The sequence below is a fragment of the Peromyscus californicus genome, unplaced genomic scaffold (genome assembly GCF_007827085.1).
Source record: "Peromyscus californicus insignis strain IS unplaced genomic scaffold, ASM782708v3 Scaffold_24__1_contigs__length_46423439, whole genome shotgun sequence".
Taxonomy (NCBI): Eukaryota; Metazoa; Chordata; class Mammalia; order Rodentia; family Cricetidae; genus Peromyscus; species Peromyscus californicus.
Genome location: NW_026294535.1, coordinates 38,738,262 through 38,754,126, shown reverse-complemented (window position 1 = coordinate 38,754,126; position 15,865 = coordinate 38,738,262). Strand labels below are relative to the sequence as shown.

The 15,865-nt window shown below is 43.5% G+C and overlaps 1 protein-coding gene across 2 annotated transcripts in view; it reads left to right on the top strand.

Moving 5' to 3' along the window:
- The window catches only part of Srgap1 (SLIT-ROBO Rho GTPase activating protein 1), a 204,108-nt gene that overhangs the window by 92,342 nt on the left and 95,901 nt on the right, over positions 1–15,865 (top strand). For both annotated transcript variants that reach the window (XM_052753483.1, XM_052753484.1), the window contains exon 4: positions 5,739–5,801. In XM_052753483.1, coding sequence (XP_052609443.1) covers positions 5,739–5,801 — 63 coding nt within the window. The remainder of the gene's footprint in view (positions 1–5,738; positions 5,802–15,865) is intronic.

The following is a 15,865-nucleotide window of genomic DNA, read 5'->3' as shown; positions in this document are numbered from 1 at the left end:
TAAGTAAAGTAAACTGAGCAAGCCAAGAGGGCAAGCCAGTAAGCACCATTGCGTTCCTCCATGGCCTCTGCCTCAGTTCCTGCCGCCGAGTTCTTGTTTGAATTCCTGCCCTGAATTCCTTTCATGATGGGCTGGAAACTGTAATGTGAAATTGACGCTCTCCTTGCTCGTCAGTCGCTTTGGGCCATGGTTTTTTCACAGCGGTAGGAACCAAACTAGGGTTGAAGGAAAGGTATGGATGAGAGAAGACATCTCAGATCCATCGTAAGACATATCACAAGTCTGTGCACAGTTTCAGCCACAGGGAGCCTAATTAGATTTTTCTTATTTCTAATGACATACAGAAAAATTAATCAGCCAAAACAGCTGAATTGGTAAGTATCGCTTCAAGGAGAGGCAGCAAGTCTCAAGTGAACCTCAGATTTCTGACTTAAGGAAGGAATATCGTTGTCCTGACAACAGCATACATTAAAAAAAAAAAAGCCTTCCAGTATGTGTTGAGAGACTTAAACTCATATTATCAACCTTAGAAATCTCATGTCCAAGAAATGCCCTAAGCAAAAAACACAAAATATGAGTGAGATTGAGCTACCGAGGAAACTGGCTGGCCACCTCAGTTCTCCTTCAAGTCCATCATTTCAGACCGAATGGGATGTGACTGGCCTGGCCTAGCCCATAGAAATTGGGTATTCCCGGCCTCTGCCTCCTCTGCAACAATTCCGTCTTTCAGAACTGTCCATACATCCTACATCTTCATTGTATAGAACTTAACAAGAAGGCTTTGTGCCAACCCAGAAGGTTGTGCCATTTTGGCAAAGGAACAAATACCAAGAACTATCTTGGAACAGATGCCTGAGTGGGATATGTACCAAGATCCCACCCAAATGACCTTGAAAACACTGCTTCATCTCTTGCTATGACCTTCTGTATGTATTGTCCTGAGCTCATACAGCCAGCCTACACACCACGCAATCGCATGACTGACACCCTTCCCCGCCCAGCTGAGCTTTGGCCCTTTGGTTTAGCTATAGAATTACTTTTTCAGTGGCTTTCACATAATAGATCGTGCCTATAAAGGAAATCATATAACATCAATTAATGTTTAAGAATTTCAGATTTCTAATCTATGATGAATACTCTTTGTTTTTAGGAGGATAGAGAGCAGAAAAATTACAAATTGAGAAAAACCTCTTTAGAACACTAGCTTTGTTGAAATCTTTTATCCTTGCTTTATATTAAAAACAGCATAATTCCTGTCTTTTGTCCTTTTTTAAACTACTTGGTTGAAATTTTAAATTATCTTATAATTTATACAACATTCATGTGTTTCTTGTTTTCTATCTATAAATAGAGTGATTACATATATGGGAAACTTATATGTCAGTACTGATAAGTGTCTGAAATTTAAAAAAAAATAAGGCATGAAAAAGGGAAGAAAGTTTGATGGGGCTGAGGCAAAAGTGTGAATCTACAGCCAGCCTCGGCCACAGAACAGGTTTAAAGACAGCCTGAGCTAAATTGGGAAACCTTGTCTTAAGGTGAAATCAAAGGAATAAGCCAATAAACTAAACCATTTATGGCATGATTGGTGGGAAATGATGGAAACATTAGAAGTCATAATGTCAGGTGGATGGGGCACACTCCTGGGTGGTTGTGGGAAATCAAATTATGACTCTGAACATGATATAAATACATGAAAAAATTATGGTAACTAAAAAAAAGGAACAATATTCTTGATTATGATAAGGTAATTATAGCTCAGAGCCATGTTAGATAAGCACACTTGAAGGGAAGATACCATGTCACAGTCGTGGTCACTTTGCCCCACTTTTCCCAGTGTCCTTCAACACCCTTCACTCATGAAAATAGAAGAAAACCTTGGAAATGTTCAGTGTGAACTTACGCTTGATGCATCCAAAATACCAAAATGGCAATTACTACATAATTAGAAAGGAGTTTAGAATTTACCCCTGGGTGTATGTAAATGTACATGAGGCATTTAACAAGTGTTAACTGAATTATCTGACCACTTTCTCTCCCCTTGGATCAGAATCCCAGAACCCTGTCAAAGCACACTCAGAAAACTGAGCTTCATTTCAACGCCTGTAGGCATAGTATGGGGGGAAATGGTCTTTTCTAACTGGTTCCAGTGAGCAATCATGAGGCTCTCCTCCTTCTCTATGGAGAAGTAACGCTGACTACCCTCATCTCAAACAGCAGAGAAAACATTTTATCCCTAACAGGTATAATTTGTTAGTATTTTTCTTATGCAGAAGGAACAGTTGTTACTCTCCTTAAGATGGGTTTTATTTTTTTCCACACAGCAGTTCTTGCTCAGCTATCAAGGGTCTGTTCCATTTTCAGTTCTTAGTGAAATAGAACCCAGGTGCATGCACACCACATCCAGGAATTTTCTAAAAGCTCATTATTTTATATGCTAAGTACTAAGAAGGATTTCAGTTTATCAGTCTAAGGTTCTTAGATACTAATTGTGCTCCAACTACTGTTCTGATTGAAGAAGTGATTTTTGGGGGGACTGTATCTGGAGGAGTATTTAAAGGAAATCATTACTTCTCGTTGTGACAGTAATAAATGGAAGATGTTTGGACTAGAATGAGGGAGGGTGATGAAGTGACCCTTGAAAGGGTCCCATGCCGTGGGAACAGGAACCATGTTGATGTTGTTCTGGGCCATGGACCTCTAAACACAAAGACGTTTGAATTCATATTTCTCACATTAGTCAACATTAACTAGTGTTGTTCAAGGCAGGCAGCTCCTTGTCAATCTCTCCAGATGACAGGAGTGGTGGTGAACCCCATTGTGGTGACTCATGAGTCTGAAGGAGCATGATCATGAGTTCAAGGCCAGCACTGACTACATAATAAGACTTTGTCTCAAAAAAAAAAAAGATGATAGGAAGAAAATGATGAACTGTGTGTTTATCTACTAGGTCAGGACAGGTTTGGATCACAACTCAGTGAAAAAATAGAAACTGTGATACTGTGTCCTGGGAGATAGCTAAGAATCTCTCTACTGAAAGCAATGCTGTATCAGCTTTCCACAATCACTAAAATTACCACTAGAGACTGGTCCCTAAAGGCCTTGTTCATGGTATGTATAGATCATGTCATATTGGCTTCAGGAGTTACCCATTTTCTAATATATGCTCTATGAATTCATTCGGTATCACTAGCAGTAGGACCCCTCAAGGGTACAGCACATAGGAAGCTCAGTTGAGTCCATGCCCATGATGAAGAGGTAAGGAAAACCCACGCTGGATCACAGTACGTAGGGTCCTGTCAAAGTCAAGAGCCATCTGGGGAAACTAAAATCCTTGGGCAATGGGGAGTGGCATCAGAATCAAACCAAGCAGTTTCTAAAAAGCACCTCTTACACTGAGGTCAATGGACTTGAAATCAAAGAGCTGCCATTCATCTTGTAGACTACAGACTGAGACAGAAAGCCAAAGTCTCCGAGAAGTCAAATTAGGTCTTCTGACTCTAGAACCCTTCCTAGAAACATACACACACACACACACACACACACACACACACACACACACACACACACACACACTCACACACACACACACACACACACACACACACACACACACGAGGGTGGAGAATCTCATGAAAAAATGAAATTAAAATGCAAGTGTATGCCAGATTCCTTTTACCTCATCACCTGAAGTCCTGTAAAAATGTCCAACGTACCGAGAACCATCCTGCTTGTTCTCAGATGTTTAGCCAAGGGTTACGTGGACGACCCTTAGAGCCTCAGGCTAAGCCTTTACTCTGACCTTAAATATGTTGGTGTGAGATTAATTGAACCGATGGGATTTTTTTTTTCTGTTATGGTTTGGAAATCTTAGCCAAGAAATATTTTCTTTTTGGACTTGCTACCTGAAACGTGGGTAACTGAGCAGGACTCCTTGGTGGCCTTTGATCCCATTAGAGAGTTTAAATCGATGGGCCAGTTCTTTGAATGAAACCTGATATTAAAATAACACCAAGCTAAAGTCACAGGAGAGTCTAGTGTAATGCATACATTCAGAGCCCCAACTAGGGGGAACAGATTTCCAGTTGACTATAGTAGCCCACATGCAGGTTCCCTTTTACTCCGGAGTGATTCTTAGTCTCCACATATTTATAGATCAGACACAGAGCTTTATTTAAAAATCCTAAATCCAGTTTAGAGATTCAGACACTATCAGAGCCTGGTATATACAACAGAACACTGTCCAGTACCCGCAAAGACACCCAGTGACACACGCTGCTAATGAGTTTGAATTTCTCGGTACTCAAGTGCAACTCTGGTGTTTTCTTCCCAGGATGTTTTATCTCCCGTGATCTTCATCAGTCTGGCCTTTGGTTGTTGTTGAGGCCCCAACCAATAACCTCACCGAAACAGACCCAATTCGGTCTGAGACCCAGATTCTTAAGACTGGCCACGGCCATCCCCTCTCCACAGTGGTCTGCAGATGGTCTCCGTAGCTATAGCAACCGCCTCGATCCCCTCACACAAGGTAGTTCAGCTTGCTCTTGTGGTCCTCAAAGGCTTGAATCCAAGCTTCCTGTGCACCTAGCCAAGACGGCCAGGCTGGGCGAGATGAAGAGCCATCTTAAATCCCATGTCCTAGGCATCCATTCTCATCGGCAGCATGGGAAACTGTACAGGCCAGTGTGAGAGCCAGGGGTGGCTCCTGTTACTGTCACACACCGTTGACGGAGCACACTGTACACACTCTTTCCATTTTCTATAGATGCCGACAGGATGAACTCAAAACAGAGATAAGCATGCATGAATAAAAGAACTTTAAAATAACCTACAGCTTGGTGAAAACAGTGTTCCATTCTCTCTCCATCAAACTCAGGATAAGCAGAGAGAAGAGTCAACGCTGGTGTTTGGTCTTCATAAAAAAATAAAGCAGCCGTAGAAATGTGTGCACCTTAAGTGAACTCGCCCCCTGACAGTTTCAGAAGTGTTTTCTTAAAGATGTAGTGAACCAGAAGAGTTCATTCCCTCTAACTTTTCTGTGTGGGGAATCACCACAATATAATCAATCCATGGTGATTATGTGGAAGAGGAAAACTGGTTACTCAAATTTACCCCTTTTAGCTTTTTTTTCCCATTTATTTTCCTGTTGTTAGTGTGTGTAGGATATATGTGGGGGTGCACATGTGCCATGTCGCGTGTATGATCAGAAGACAAGTTTGTAAAGTCAGTTTTCTCTTTCCACCTTTAGATGGGCAAACGCAGGATCTTAGGATTGTACTGTAAATGCCTTCCCGCTGGCCTCTGCTGTTTGGATTGAGACAGTGGCTCAGGCTGGCCTGAAACTCACTGTCCTCCTCCATCACCCTGCCTAATGGCAGTATTATCATAGGCCCCACCATGCCTGGCCTGCAGCTCACCGTCTAAGCGAGCATGACACTTCACCCTGCGCACACATCACCCACCCTCCCACAAGGTCTGACGTGCTGGTGGGGAAGCCCTGTGGGCGGCCCGTTTATTTGTTCCTGCATATCCTATAGAGACCAGGAGCCAAGCTCCTCGGTATGAGAAAGGGCTCTTGACCGAAGAAGGTGTTTTGTGGTAGTGAGGACACATTGGCTTTCTATCATGTTTTAGACATCCTTGTACCCTCTGTGAGTGGTCTTTAAAATACGTAAAACTTGAAACAACATTGCTCATACGTTGTAATGTTTTTTCTCTCGTTTTCTTCTTCTTTGTAGAGCAAAGAGATTGCATTCCAACTGCACGAGGACTTAATGAAGGTTCTTAATGAGCTTTACACGGTAAGTTAAGTGTGTTGTCTTTGTTTGTGGGCTTCTTGGGGAGCTGCTCAGTTTAGACCTTCCTCCGAGATGCAGTGTTGACGGATGGGCTTCTTGTGAAAATCTGGGATGAGGTAGCGACGTGTTGGGCGCATTCCTCTGCCAGTCCCTCCACACTTAGCGACCTCATGAGTGTGTGTGCACTAGCATGCACACACGCAGTTAAAGACTTTAAGGAAACAGAGTATAGAGGCCTCAATTAGACGTGTTCTAACTGGCTGGATTCTATGAGACCTGCGGTCCATTTTTTAATATTTTGTCTAAGATTGCTGTTCTTAGATGTGAGCAGTTAGGAGTTGCTTGGTTGTAGGTAGTTTTGTTTCTGCCTTTCTATTTATTTGTATCTTACAGGCTTGGGTCCGACCCTCGACCTTGGCTAGGCAAGTGCTCTGTTACTGAGCTGGATCCTAAGCCATTCATTCCCTTTTCTTTTCTCTTCCATGCCCCTTCCTCCATTTCAGTTCATTTGACTATTTGGTAACGGCACTGCACTAAGATTATTTGTCGGGGGGAGGGCATGGTGATATCTTTATGTCCTTCCTTATAATAATTTGTCTTATTTGACTTACATTTCACTTAGGGTCCTGTATATCATCATAAATTAAATAATTTAGAGCCACTCTGTTTTTTAAACTACTAATATTTTTCTTAACTTTAAATTTTATTTGTTCCTAAAAAGACGAGGGTGTAAAACGTAATTTGGTAAATTACATTTCTAACGCCCCATTAATACTTGCTGAGTAAAGGAGTTTGTTAACTAATTAAACTTTAAAAAATAAATAACATTTTTATAAATGCACTAAGGTTGGTTTATCTTAAGATTTATTTTTTATGTGTACATGTGTCCATCTGAACAAACCTTATGCACATACCTGTACCCATGCCGGGCAAGTCTGGAAAAGGGGTCAGGTTCCGTAGAACTGAAGTTACAGGCAGGTTCCATAGAACTGAAGTTACAGGCAGGTTCCGTAGAACTGAAGTTACAGGCAGTTGTGAGCTGCAGTGTGGTGCTGACACCCGAACTCGGGTCCTCTGGAATAGCAGCCATCATTCTTAATTACTGAGCCATCTCCTCAGACTCCTTTCTGAGATTTTTGTATGGGGGGGGGGGTTGAATAGGATGATTTCTATATGCTAATTTCTCCTTCAGAAACTTATTTATGTGCAACCTGCAAAGCTTTCATGTGAGAAGGCCTAACTGTACACCACATCCCTGATGAAATTGAGTTTTAGGTGGTAAAGGCCACTTACCTGCCTGTGCTTTATGTGATCTGTCAAGTTCTGATGATGGGAGATTTCAGCCGTTTCTAGAAACTTTTTAATTTAAAAGTTAAATGAGCTTGTGCCTCTGAGGAAGAGAGCAAACGGGGTGTCTGCTGCCTTTGACTATTTTAAGGGGAAGTCTTTGTACTTTCTTTTTTTTTTTTTTTTTTTTTTTTTTTGGTTTTTCGAGACAGGGTTTCTCTGTGTAGCTTTGCGCCTTTCCTGGGACTCACTTGGTAGCCCAGGCTGGCCTCGAACTCACAGAGATCCACCTGGCTCTGCCTCCCGAGTGCTGGGATTAAAGGCGTGCGCCACCACCGCCCGGCGTCTTTGTACTTTCTATGAGCTTCTCATGCCTAGAAATACAAACCCACCGTTCATACTTCACCAAACGAGTCCACTGGTTGTCCCAACACCACGGACAGGGTTAGAGATGCAGGAGTCAGGTTAAACCCCATCACCAGACAGATCCAAGAGCAGTCTGTTGGACAGCATGGGAAATGGAGTGTGGATATAGTCTAATTTCTCCAGTTTCTCCAATTCCTTCTGTCCACTGGGCTTGGATATTTGGCAGGCCCTGGGAGTTGGGTCAAGGCAGCTGACACACATCCTCAGGACTCTAATCAGCATCAATCTGAAGTCTGAAGGTCCTAGAAAAGGTTACTAGAGACTGGATGACCTTGTCAGTCATGTAGCCCCTCAGAGTCAGTGGGGGATGAAGAGAAGGGGGAAAGGCAATGAGGTACCATCTATAGATCGTTCTGAGCTCCTGGAAAGAAAATTCACTTCAAAGAGCATGCTCAGTGGAGACCAGAGATCACCTTCAGTGAACCTCCCCACCCTCCCACACTTCCCTCACATATGCACACCGCACCACACAGTCACACACACACACACACACACACACACACACACACACACACACACACATACACACGTAAGACAAACTCACACACACACACTCATACACACAGACACACACACAGATACATACTCACACAGAAACACACAGTACCTACTCAAACACACAGTCTCACACACACAGACACACGTACAGACAAACTCACACACACACACTCATACACACAGACACACACTAATAAATACAGAGACACTCATATATACACAGACACACACACAGACACATACTCACACAGAGACACACACACAGTACCTACTCACACACACAGACATAGTCTCACACACACACACACCACTTACCTTCAAAGGAGATGATGCTTGGCCTCTTCCTATACTTTATTACTAAACACACAAATTCTGACTTGTCCAAATGAAATCTATGCATTTTACATATTCAGTTTCCGTGAAGAAAGAATAAAAGTGTAGGATAGCTGACCAGTGGACTAGGGGTTTAAGGAAAATGGTTTACTTTAACCACTGACTAGTATTTACTCAGGAGCAAATAACCTCCGGGTATCTGGTGTAGAATTTTGAGCAGCTGATGACATCCTCACCATTACTAAAGTAGGGATATAAAGTACATAGCCCCAGGGAACTTGGTTGCTATTTAATTTCCTTATCAGACAAATACTCGGTTCTCCTTTGCTCACACATCCTTGAGACTCTCTGGGAGTAGGGGGTGAACACTTGGGAACTGTATTAACTTATTGGTGAGTCAACCTCAGCAGGTGACGGTCTCAGGCACATGCTTCCCGACCCCAACCTGTTGCTCCCTCAGCACTTGCTGGTCATTCAAACATTCCAGAAGGCTTTGGTTCAAAACATGGAACTGCTCAGGAAAACAGTAGAAAAAGATGCCTTACAGTCACTCATCCATTAGCCGGAACTGAACCGATGAGTCCAGGTTGTACGGTGATGTCGGAACACACGATAGAACGCTCTCATCAGTGGATAATACAGAGCACAAGATACGTGGTGCACAGAGCAGGAAGCCCTGGCCTTCTGCCCAGGAGAGAGGGAGGGGGTCGTGGCACAAGACTGACTTCGGAAAGAGGATGCGTCCTTGGCGTTTTGTCTCTGTGCTGACAGACACCTGAGAGAAACGATTTAAAGGGTGGAAAGATGACGCTGGTTCATGGTTTCACTTGGGTCTGTGGTTGCTTGGCTCCACTGCTGTGAGCCTGTGGTAAGACAGAACGAACATAGTAGAGCGGAGCTGGCTCACGTCCTGGTCGCTAGGATGCAGAGAAGGGAGCTCCTGCCTGCGCTGGTAAGCTTCCGTCCCATAGTCCGTTCCATCACGTGATCGCCACCCACGGTCGGGTTAAGCATTCCCACCTGCCCAGTTAATTATCTCTGGACACGCCCCCATCGGCACAGCCAAAGGGTTTCCTTGACAGTCTTCTAGGCATGCGTGGGTCCAGTCAAGTTGCCAGTCAAGATGAGCCATCATAGGGGGAGAGAGGTCTTGAAGATGTGCTGGCTGGCTCCTTTTCTGTGTTTGACCCATCTTGCCTTTATCTGTAAAAACATGGGCCCGAAATCAGTTCGAGCCTCTAGGTGGATGTTTAGACTGCCATGAGGGACAAGCCAAAGCCCTTAGTTCAGCCTTGAGTAACAGAGATGCCAGAAATAATAGCAGGAACACATTAGAAGTTTATGCTTTCTCCTAAGAGTTTAAAGATTGGCGGCACAGGGCTGATATCCAGAAAACCCTTCGGGAACCAGGCTGCATCTAATCTGTTGTTCAGAGAAACCCAATTGCCGCCTCCGTCTTGGAGCTGCAGATAGTTACGGGAACTCCAGCCTCTGCGTTCCTGGAAACAGAACGGAGAAAGGGAAGAGCAGGCCCCCATCTATCAGGAAGACCTGATGAACATCCTACATTACGTTTCCATGTGTATCTCCTTGGCTAGAATTCAGAATGGTCCCTGGGAGCTTCAAGGACGTACGTCTGGAAACTGCAGTCTTTTGTTAGCCAGTATATTGCTAACGTGTGCTTGTTTCTTTGTTTTATGGGGATTTTGTTCATTTGGAAGAAAAAGGAAGTTACTCGTAGATAGTCATACCTCCCAAAGTGGCTCCCATTTATTGCAGACTTATTGTGTATATACTTGTTATTGTGCTGGCGCATTACGTGAGTTCCACACAGCATCCCCAGAAGGTGGTTATCTCATTATCCTGACTCTGTAGTTGTGGAACCTAAGGGCATACAGAGGCTTGCCCTGGCTTGCATAGTCTCTAGTAAAGTGGGAACTCTGGCACTGGAGCCTGTCCTTGACTGCCACCTTGTTTCTGTGGCTATAGTCTTAGGGGATCATTCTGCAACCGGATATCTAAATGCAATGGTCCCCCCCCCCCAATAATGATAAATTAAGTAAGTTATCACCTGCCCCTTTGTCCTTTTTTTTTTTTTTTTTTTTTAAGAATCAATAGCATTAATGTTGCTTTAGTTTTAAAAATGTAAGTGAAAAACTAACCATATGTCTGGATGGTAAACTACACCTCTTAGAAAGGAACTTAGTGGGCCACAAAGTAAGTGGGTAATCCAGAACCCTCAAACTCTGTGTCTGAGTCTTGGCTACTAACACACTTCCCGAGTTGAACGTTTGCAACCAAGCTAAACAGCAGAATCAACAAGGTTGATGGTGGGGTCAGGAAACCAGCAAGAGTGTGTTCAAATGAAACAACGAAGACTCGCCTGGCCATCAGCACACTTGTGTTGGTATCCCAGCTCCAGCTGCTGCTCGTTGCCATTTGTATAGTCCTGGGAATGCAGTCCACCTCTCTGAACATCTGTATTAGACAGGGTTCTCCAAAGAAACACAACCAATGGGGCGGCGAAGCTGCCTGTGTGAATGTGTGTGTGTGTGTGTGTGCGCGCACATGCAAAATAATTTTGATACAAGGTCTCATGTAGCCCAGGTTGACTTCAAACTCGTTCTGTAGTAGAGGTTGACCTTGAACACCTAATAGAAAGCAGGAGTATAGCCACCTTCCAAAGGCTGGGAAAACAGGTGTGCGCCACATGCCCAGCTTAGGTGGCTGTCACAATTGTGGAGAATGAAAGCATCCCAAGATCTTACTAGGAAACTCGAGACACCAGAGCATCGATGGTATAGTTTCTAGTCCGAGTCCAAAAGCCTGGGAAAACCTGGAGGGCTGGCCCTGTAAGATCTAGTCAGGTTCCAAGCGTGAGAGCGGAAGTCCCGTGTCTCAGCCACAGGCCATCACACAGCAAGTGGATTGACCGTTCCCCAGCTCTTCTGTTCGGTGCAAGCCATGGATGGATTGTGTAAGACCCAGATGTGAATTGGGAAGGCCGTCTGTTCAACACCGTGCTCTGGCTTAAGTGGTAATTCCATTTAGAAACACCCTCAGACACAGACCTACAGTGACATTCAACAAAATATCCAGGCAGCCCGTGACCTTGTCAGGTTGGCGCTTAAAACTAGCCACCCTGGCATCTAATAAAGCTTCAGAGAAGGGGAGGGATGGGTAGCTATTAAATCACAGCCCTCCCACCGTTGCCTCGGTTTCTCATCTGCAGTGGCAATCATAATACCCAACCCTTAGAGTTACTGTAAAGAGGGAGTGTGACAAAGTCTAATTATTCATTCAAGACTTTGTGGCTGTTTCCTGTGCGAGGCACTGTTCCATACGCTGGAGAGAAGCCAGGAATGTGAACAGATCAAGTTCTAGTGAGAAGAAATAAACAGGGAAAGCAGATGAATGTGTGATACGGTGGGCTGAGGTACTAAGATGACGAAAGCATTCAGGACGTGGGTAAACACCTGCCTGTTAGCGTCATCTGCAGCATCCTTGTCTTGGGCATCAGAAGGGCACAGATGGGCACAGATTGTTAAACCAGTCCTTGTCCATCTCGTGGATTAGTTGTAGAGATCACCGGTAATCATGGGTGGTTTTTTATATATATTGAGTCTTCCTTATCCACACTGCTTGGGGCCAGGTCAAGTTTTGGAATATTCGCAGAGCCTTCAAGCACTTGAGCTCCAAAAGGTTTCCAAGTCTAGAATTTTTAAAAATCATCAGGTTGACACTCTAAATTGGGGAGGGAGGTTCAGATTTTAGTGATTTTTGAAAAAAAAAAAAAACAGGCAGATAATTTGCTTAAGAAAATGAAATCAATAGTAGCATGACTGTGCTAGGGAACTGGGCAAGGGAACCTATGACACAGGGATTAGTGGGAACACTGAAAACCAAATTACCGTCAATCAACCCAATAAGAGCTTTGTCCTAATACCGAAGCCTCGAGAGGTTCTGCTGTATTTTAAATTATATGTTATAAACTCAGGGTTTACAATTACTTGCCTCTCGTTAATGTTTCTTTGTCCTCCCTGGGCTCTGTGGGCTTAGTGTCTGTGCAAACTAATTCTAACAGAGATGAACACAGGCGTCGGGATGCACACACGTGAAACCGATGGTTAACTGGGTGTAATTGATTCTCCCTCACTTTGTGCCTCAATGGCACGCGTGACTAGTCATGCTCAAGAAGTAGTCCATCCTCTCAGCTTCTATAAAATCACAAGACAGAGAACTGAGAAAACGAGGTGTTACCCACCCTGATGCTCAGGCGGGAACCTCATGATGCTGACTTTACATAGCAGCTCCATGACGCAGGCAGACCGAATCTCAGTTTTACAAATAGAGACTGAGCCAGAGTAATTAGCTCAGGGTCACACAGACAGTGAATGACTCATCTAAAATCTAATCCCGGCTCTTTTTCCAAAACCCATCAATCCGCACTGGACCTCTGCCGTAGGGAGGATGCCAAGAGAAGTAGAGGGAGAAACTGTGTGTGTGTGTGTGTGTGTGTGTGTGTGTGTGTGTGTGTGTGTGTCTGTCTGTCTGTCTGTCTGTCTGTCTGTCTGTCTGTCTATGTGTGTGTGGCTGTGTGGCTGTGTGGCTGTGTGGCTGTACGGCTGTAGCTGTGTGCCTCTGGCTGTATGTGTCTGTGACTTGTGTGTGTCTGTGGTGTATGTCTACATGCATGTATGCATGTATGCATGTGTGTGTGATCTGAAGAACAGAGGAATTCAGAGGTAGAACATTTTTTACTTGTAAAAACCTTGACAGAGTTTCTGAGACTATTATGTGGGTTATTGAACTGGTAGATCAAATTTCTTTTTCTGTTCAACTTTGGTGTTAGGGTGTGTCCATTTAGGGTACCCTGAAAACATGGTCTTTCATTTAGCTTGGGCACAGTACTGTCCGTGCCTTGTGTCAAGTGTGTGTTCAGACAATGGCTACTGCTGAGATCCGCTGTCTTGATCCACTCACCCCTGTTTCTTCTCTCTGAGTCGAATCCTATTTGTCCAGCAACATAAATGACAGATAGACACTGTCCTGGACACCATCCCAGAGGCTCTCGGGAACTTCCAGGGAGCTGTTAGAGACACTTGCAAGGACAGCGTCCACCCTTGGCCTTCGCATATGTTTGAAGCATATGGCCCTTAAAAAAACGTTAAAATACAAAGAGCTCATTACTGTTTTATCAGGAGTGAGAAAGATGGTGATGTTATTTTGACCCTTCCTTGAAAATTTGGCCTCAGAGAGCTGTGGAGGGAAGCCTCCCATTGGTCTTGGGAGCTTACGAAGCTGGAGCCAACAGACCCCTGAAGAAGCATGCCCCAGGCAAGGTTAGAGGTTCCCAAAAAGCCCAAGACTCTGGCCTTGTATCAGATTTTTCTCAGAGAACTTTTTTGTTCTTTCATTTTTTTTTTCATGAAGTATTTCTTTTACCTCAGGGCATTTTGAATAGTTGGAATATGTTTCTATAATGAAAATGAAAATTCATTCCTTTGAGATGAAGTACAAAAAAAAAAGGACTGAGTGCTCGGAGCAAAACCCTGAACAGAGGGAAATAAGGAGGAAGGAACATGTAAAAACCTCCTACACGGAAACCCTCTTTGGAATACCACCTTCCCAGTGAAGCTACCTGGAAAGATTTTTCAAAAGCAGCCTGTCTAGAGATCATGACGGCAAACTCTTTCCATGATGTCCCCCCTCACTTTGGCTGCCAGCGACTTGGATAGACACGAAAAGGTGTAGATATCTATCAGATGGCTCTCTGTCACCGATCCCAGAACTGACTTTGAGGGGAGGTTGGCAAACTTAACCTGCTTCCTTTCCTACCCAGAGGACTGCAGTTCATAAAGTTAGCATTGCATGGGTCCTTGACAAGAGCTGTTTGGTAACAAATTTATAGAGATATTATTTAGGACACTCCGCTGGTTAATGATGCTGAGTACTCCCTTAGTTCCTGCTAAGAGTTTTCGTTTTATGAATGCGATTTGAAAATTACTTTTGGTTGGTGCTTCTGAACCACAAACACAAAGACACAAATAGGACTGTCTAAGTGAGCAGTATCAACTTGTTTCCCCCCAAATTATTTGGTTTGGAAATGAAAAAGTGCATATTTTACTAAAATAGAAATTTAAACACTAAAGGATGTTTTATATTTAGGATATTTGCCAACAACAAAGTATTTTTACCCAACTGTTATATTCTGAAATACAGAATTATGGCTTTTAAATGATTAGAATCTGCTAATAGCAGATACCTTAATTGGATTTATTTTTTATCGGGTAACTAATCTGTTGATCTTTGCTTTCCATTGTTCTTCAAACCTATATATGCATGCCCATAATATATATGGCATTAATATAATATTAAATATACTTAGAACTAACCAAAACATAGAATTGTGATTGGACCTTTCTCTAGGCCACCAGCTCACAAATAACAACACAGAGACTTCTTATCAATTATGAAAGCTTGGCTTTAGCTTTTTCTCAACTAGCTCTTACAACTTAAATAACCTGCTTCTAGTAATCTACATTCTGCTACATGGCTCCGTTACCTCTCCTCTGTATTACATGTTCGACTTGTTTCAAGACTTACTGGCATCCCCACCTCTCTTCTTCCCAGAGTCCTCTCTCTCCCCAGAAGTCCCACCTCTTCTCTCCTGTCTAGCTATTGGCCATTCAGCTCTTTATTAAACCAATCACAGTGACACATCTTCACACAGTGTAGACAAATATTCCACAACAAATAATAAACACTTTCTCCAATCTATCACCTGAAAAAATGGACAAGAAATGATTCTTAGTAGAAAGAGAACAAATCATATCAAAGAAATCAGGATCTAAGTCAGTTGTATCTGGTGATCCATTTCAACCTACCTAAGTACATATGATTTCTAACTCATGTGGCATTCTGGATTTAATATGCCATAGGCTGATAGAATTTTAGTACTAAATTGGTCTCTAGAAATGACCAGCTTAATCTCTCATTTTGGAAGTGGATCACCAAACCCATGGTTATTATTCACTCAAGTCCCAGAACTAATTCGTGACTGGGTTGGAAATGAAACTCAGGGCTTGAATCCAGACTAGCACATAGGTTCCTGTGAGGTGTGTGCCTCTGCCAGCCCAGGAGAGACTGTGCCAGCCCAGAGGCTTTCAGAGAAGCGGTTATACACAGCACCATTGTAATAACAGGTAACCTTCCTCCTGGCACTGGTCTGTGCCATTTACATAATTAGCTCTTTAAACTCTTCTGGCAGGCAGCCCAAACAGAGACACAGAAGTACTTTGCCCGAGATGACAGGAGATCTCAGACCAGACCAGACCAGATGTGAGTGCTTTTAGCCCACATCCGGTACCTTTTTATTAGTGATTATACAGTCAAGCACACCATCACAGTTGACCGCCATAGCCATGTGGAGTCAACCAATCATGGATCAAAAGTGGTCCACAATCCGGCATCTCTATTGGACATGTATGGGCCTTGTGTTCTTGTCACAGTTCTCTGAGTAA